General features: G+C 43.7%; 1 protein-coding gene across 2 annotated transcripts in view; it reads right to left on the bottom strand.

The window, feature by feature from the left end:
• Positions 1–5600, bottom strand: part of ARP8 (actin-related protein 8) — a 55192-nt gene extending 49592 nt beyond the window's left edge. The window contains exon 1 of one of the 2 annotated variants that reach the window (XM_087384712.1): positions 4705–5193. In XM_087384712.1, coding sequence (XP_087240838.1) covers positions 4705–5006 — 302 coding nt within the window. In that variant the 5' untranslated portion in view covers positions 5007–5193. Of the gene's footprint in view, positions 1–4704; positions 5194–5315 lie in introns of those variants that run through there. The other variant, XM_087384713.1, reaches the window with a different exon arrangement.
• Between the last annotated feature and the right edge of the window lie 400 nt (positions 5601–6000).

The following is a 6000-nucleotide window of genomic DNA, read 5'->3' on the forward strand; positions in this document are numbered from 1 at the left end:
TACCTAAAGAGACTGAGGAAAGAAAAAGTGGAAAAGGACATCTTGAGACACAGGAGAGGTCACCCAAATGGGGAGGCAGCTACTCACCTTCTGAAGTTGTTTTGGGCTGCAAATATGTAATGGCACATCACTCTTCAAAGACACAAGGGGTAACACTTGCAATACCCCACAAGGGTCAAGCGTAATTGACAATGTGGTAATCATTCCGGATGCGAGACATGCTTTGGAATATCTCAAGATTGATGAGGAGACCTTGGAATCCAATCACAAAGCAATGTCACTGGGACTCAAAGGGACAAAGTATGATGAAGAAAAACAGGAAACTACAGCACATTCCAGACTAAGGATGGACTATAAAAAGACACATCATTCTCCAAAGACACAGGGGGTACACTTGCAATACCCCACAAAGGTCAAGCGTAATCGACTATGTGATAATCAGTCCGGATGCGAGACATGCTTTGGAATATCTCAAGATTGATGAGGAGACCTTGGAACCCGATCACAAAGGAATGTGACTAGGACTCAAAGGGACAAAGTATGATGGAGCAAAACAGGAACCTACAGCACATTCCAGACTAAGGATGGACTATAAAAAGGCTCACAATATAACAGAAATTGGAAATACAGATAGCACAATGTCAAATGCGTTACACATGCCAAGACATGAATAATTGCATGACAGAAATTCTGCAGAAAACGGCCCATGCACACAAAGAGCAGGGGAAGGAGCAAAGGTATGCCCTCCAACCACTGGTACGACCACAATTACAAGACAGCAAAAAGAGCATGGAAAGCAGCCAACGCAGAGGAGAAAGGGAATAAGCTAAAGTTACAAACAAAACGTGAGAAGCAAAAAAGATACTTTCTTAAGAGCAAACAACTTGAGAGCTACGAGGATCTCAAACAGAACCCTAGAAAGTTTTTTCAGAAGCTATATGGCAACAAGCAACAAGAGAGGATGCATAGTGGGGAGACATGATACACTTTGTTAAAGCCTATACGAAAGAAAAGGAGAGGAAAAGGTTAGCATGATTTTTACGTCAAAGCAGCACACAATGCCATAATGAAAGAAGATGTGAAGAGTTGGCTGAGAACCACAGGTCAGGGCAACATCACAGGCAGGTTTTCGTCCCAAGCACTTGACGGTAGGGTAGCCATAAGAGCAGAAACTGAGGGAGCAAAGAACAAGAAAGGGGCCAGTTATTGCTGCTTTGTAGATTTCAAGAAAGGCTTTGATACAGCACCTATGGGAGAGACTAGAAAAGCTTCAAGTCCCCTGGAACTCAAGAGGAGCATGCACATTCGAAGGGGAGACTTGGAAACACTCACTCCATACAAATGTCTAGGGCTGGATTTTACAGATAACTACAAGTGGAATGCATGTGTGGAATGAAGGATTCTGGGAGGTTTAAAAGCATTGTACAGCTTCCAAAATAAATGCAGAAAAGCACATATGTGGAATTGGAAGATGAGGAAATTTTTATACACCATGCTTGTACAAACAGTCGGTTTCTCTATGGGTGTCTAGCCTGGGCACTGTGGCTCTCCCGAGCTTATTGGAAAAGCATAGAAATAGTGTACAAACGCTTTATCTTAGGAGAGTTGGGAGTTAAGAAACAGACACCTTATCCCATCTTGTTAGCGTCAACATGTATGATACCAGTGGAAGGTGAAGCACTATGCTTTTATATGGGATACATCAACAACATTAAGAAGATGGATGCACACCAGATACCACACAAAGCAATGGAGGCCACTAAGACTACAGTCTGGTACAGATATGGGGTGAAATCAGAAACTTAGTGACACTGAAAATGCTGCAAAACATAGGGCATGACTCAGAAACAAAAAAGCAGTTCTACAAACCAGAAATCAACCTGATGGACAGCTATGCAATGCAGAAATATCTTGGGAAGGACATCTCAATATTCAAAAGGCATTTAATCTGCACGCTAAGGACCAGCTCACATGATCTAGAAGTGGAGAAGGGTAGATAGATGCGGCCCAAGATTCCAAAAGAGGCAAGGTTATGCAAAATCTGCCCTACAGGGGAGGTAGAAAACAATCAGCATGTGCTCCTTAAATGTCGAGCATACGCACACATCAGGGAGAATCGTGGGAACAATAGATGTAATCTGAAGAATCTATTAGAGCAGCCAGCCCACAAAGTTGAAAGCTACCTAGAAGAAATATCTTTGAACACAGTAGCAAAGTTCTCGGACTAGCACAAAAAACAGCCCAGCAAATGCTAAAAATGTAGAAAGATTTGTAAGAATTTTATTTCAACAGTTGTAATTGACGAATATTTAGTTTAATAGTGGTCATCAGTCCCATAGATCCTGAAGGTCTCAAAAGTACTTTAATACAATCATATCATATCAAGAGTCATATCATTTATTTTAAGCCTCTACGAAAGACATGAGGAAGAGAAAATTAATCACGACTCTACTCTATAGGCAAGAAATGACATAACGACAGAAGAAGACCTGGTTTAAGATCTGAAAAAGCTAGCTAACGGGAAGGCTCCAGACACACAAGGGCTGGTGGCGGAAATGCTAACATGGGGAGGAGAAAAGACAGAAAATACTATTGAAATTTTTTAATATGGCCCTAGAGGAAGGGTTCCCTTAGAGTAAGATTGTACCGATCCACGAGGGGGGAGATAGCAAGTTGGCAAAGAATTATCGAAAAATCATGGTGAGCAGCCTAATTGCCAAGCAGTATGGCACCATCCTTGAGCAACAAATCAGCAAATCGGCAGAACACAGAGTAAGGGCACCAGCCCAGGTAGGATTTCGCCCCAAACACTTCACGGTAGACCACTTGGTTTCCATAAGGGCTGCATCAGAAGGAGCCAAGCATAAGAAAGAGGCTGCCTATTGTTGCTTTGTGGGTTTCAGAAAAGCCTCCGATACGGTTCCATGCAAGAAGCTGTGGGGAAGATTGGAAAAGCTTCAAGTTCCTCAAGAACTCAGAGAGGTGACGTACACACTCTATGAGAAAGTTTTAGCAATTGGCACAGACACTAGTGGATGGTTCATGCTCCAAGGGAAATGCTTCAAGTTCCTCAAGAACTCAGAGAGGCGACATACAGACTCTATGAGAAAGTTTTAGCAATTGGCACAGACACTAGTGGATGCACATGCTCCAAGGGAAAAGTTCCTCAAGAACTCAGAGAGGTCACATACAGACTCTATGAGAAAGTTTTAGCAATCAGCACAGAGACTAGTGGATGGTTTATGCTCCAAGGGAAAAGCTGTCATAAGCAGTGACATGGGGGTCAAGCAAGGCTGTCCCCTGTTGCCAACTCTTTTTGGACTCTTTATCAACAACCTGGAAGAGTGGATGAGAATACACAGCAAGGAGGGTGTCCAAATTGTAGGTTATGCTCTATTCACGCTTATCTATGCAGATGATGTAGTTTTCTTCCAAAAAACAAAGAACACATGCAAGCACATTTGGATGCACCGGGGGATATAGCAAGTTTGTAATATTTTCTTTCACTAGATGTAAGGATCAGTATTTATGCATAATGATCGCTCGTCCCATAGATCTTGAAGGGTCTCATGTGGACTGTAATACCATATCATCTCTCTCTCTCTCTCTCTCACAGCAAGGGCCCTAGTGAGCTCTTTGCCTCAGTCCAAAGTGGCTTGCATGAGTTACATTTTTTGTTTTACTATATTTCATGGTCTGCGAGGGCTCCCGAAGACGTAAATACATCTTTCTTTCTCTCTGTTTTCCCATCTCTTCCCTCATGTTGCTGGTGTGCTTTAGATTGGAGTTATAGTGATTCGTTATACTCTTTATGTGAACAGCTCTTCAATTATTATCTTCCTCTGCTTTAGGTGAAAGTGACGCATTCTCAGTGTGCACCTTTTCGTCTAGATGTCATGGTGATCTTCCTCCGCTCTATTGGTAGGTGACCCATTTCCAGTGTGCACTTTTTCTTTCACAAAGGCTACTTAGTGTGTAAATTACAAAAAATGTGCTATCTGAGCAGCACTGTCTATCCAGCAAACCACATCTCAAATGTTATTGGTTTTCTCCAGAGCCAAAGAAATGAATCCCAACTCTGCCAAATATTGAGAATTAGGAATGGACTCACGAATCCTGGCAAATTCTTGCATTCGCAAGAATCTTGTTATTGCTTTGTCTACAAAGGTATATCCCGCAGAATGACTCTAAGGATCTCCAACTAATTTTGTAACACATCCCCTCCATCTGCAATGGAGCTTCCAAAAACTACCCTGAGAAAACTTTAAAAAGAGCGAATTGGGAACATGCCAGTAATGGTTGACACAATGTCTTGTGTTAGATATCATTTTCAACGTGTTTCAACATGTTTTAAGCACATTTGCTCTTTACTATCTGAATTATGTTCATATCCATACTGAAACCCAACAAGATTGATAGGATTTCAAGTGTGGTCTCCTCCTTCAACTCAAAGGATATACATTCAAAAATGGCACACTGAGATTCGTAGCCTTCATTTCCGCAAGTGGGTGCGAGCGATATAATTCGAGTACTTAGCAATTTTGATGTTTATGACATGAACAGCCACAAGCTACATCCTGTCTTTCTATTCTTCAACATAAGCTAGCCGTTGAATACGCCCATCAAAAACATAAGACAGCGCTAATTGCAAGTCTTGAGTAGTAATCTTGATTATTAAACTGAGACGTTCTTGGCATACTTCACCTAAAGCACGGACCCGCCCGGAGCCAATTCTCAGCAAAATGCACTAAAGGCCAGCTGTTTCCGGTTCTGGCGATGAGCAAGTTCTCCCAGAGTATCTCTGAGCTCGCAACAAAGAGCCAGGCCTTGCAAACGAGGGATGCGGAAGCGAGATCGTGGGCTGGGAGGCGAGCGAATATAGAAAAGAGAATGTCCACTGAAATGCGATCGAAAGAGCAAAAACTTGCGTCGGGAGCTTCATCAGTGTAGGAAGAGGAGGAAGGGGAGAGAACTGAGCGCCAGACACGACGGAGGAGCCCAGCCATGGGTGAGGAAGATCGATAAGCATCAGTGAGGAATCCGAAAAACTGCAAATGAGAAATGGGTGCTAATAAATATTCGTGTCAACGAAACATCACAAGTAATCGATCTTCGTTTCAATCAATAATTCGACGGCCTGTGCTTGCACGGTCGGTCTGGCCTTCCGGATGCTGGCCGTACAAATTTGTCCACACTTGTCTTGCCAACGTGGCGAGAATTTGAATTAGATTCTCTCAAGACTCTAATGGAATCTATCGCAACATATAAGACAATTCTCTTTCTGAGCTAGAGAGGTAAGAAGACCGTCCCTATACCGTGGCACAAGCTGCCATGCGGAGCTCCTCATGTGGATGTTGTCAGACGGTGCCCTCCAACATGAATGCCGTCCGCATATTCTGGCATGGTCCTAGCTACAGCCCATTACTTGCAATTGCATGTCGACCACCATCGAAAACAATGGACAAGTTCGTTCGACGTATCTCATTAGGCGCCTCCACACGTCGATGGCGAAACCACCATGTAGGCGCACATCTTCGAACGGAAGTGTGGGGGTATCCCTCCCACCCCTCAAACCCTCGTCGATGGAGGGTACTTCAGATAGCACTAGCAAAAGGCACCTAACTGCCAAAGGTGGTCTCACGTGTCTATGGGGACGGCTCTGACACTCCTTAACCATAGAGGACTAATCGCCACTTGTCTCCTCCTTGCAACATCTTAAGGCATGTTTTCTACGCAGCCCGATACAGTGGGCCAACTAGGCACTTGGTGAGTGGAAGAGTGGCTTGACGGCCACCGCCATTTAGGCCACCCTGCAGGGACAGGCTGGCAAACTCTCTGTACGGAGGTTGTAGATTGACAAAAATCATAGGGTGGGTATCCAACACCGAGTGGCCAAACGAGTCCAACAAATTTTGTTGGACTCAATCGCATGCCCAAATGCTCCAATGGCCACTGCCCCCCTATGTGAAAACAGGACCTTAGTTTGTTTACACACTTGTT

The sequence above is a fragment of the Dipteris shenzhenensis genome, chromosome 14 (genome assembly GCF_047967505.1).
Source record: "Dipteris shenzhenensis isolate YYH24624 ecotype China chromosome 14, Dip_SZ_1.0, whole genome shotgun sequence".
Taxonomy (NCBI): Eukaryota; Viridiplantae; Streptophyta; class Polypodiopsida; order Gleicheniales; family Dipteridaceae; genus Dipteris; species Dipteris shenzhenensis.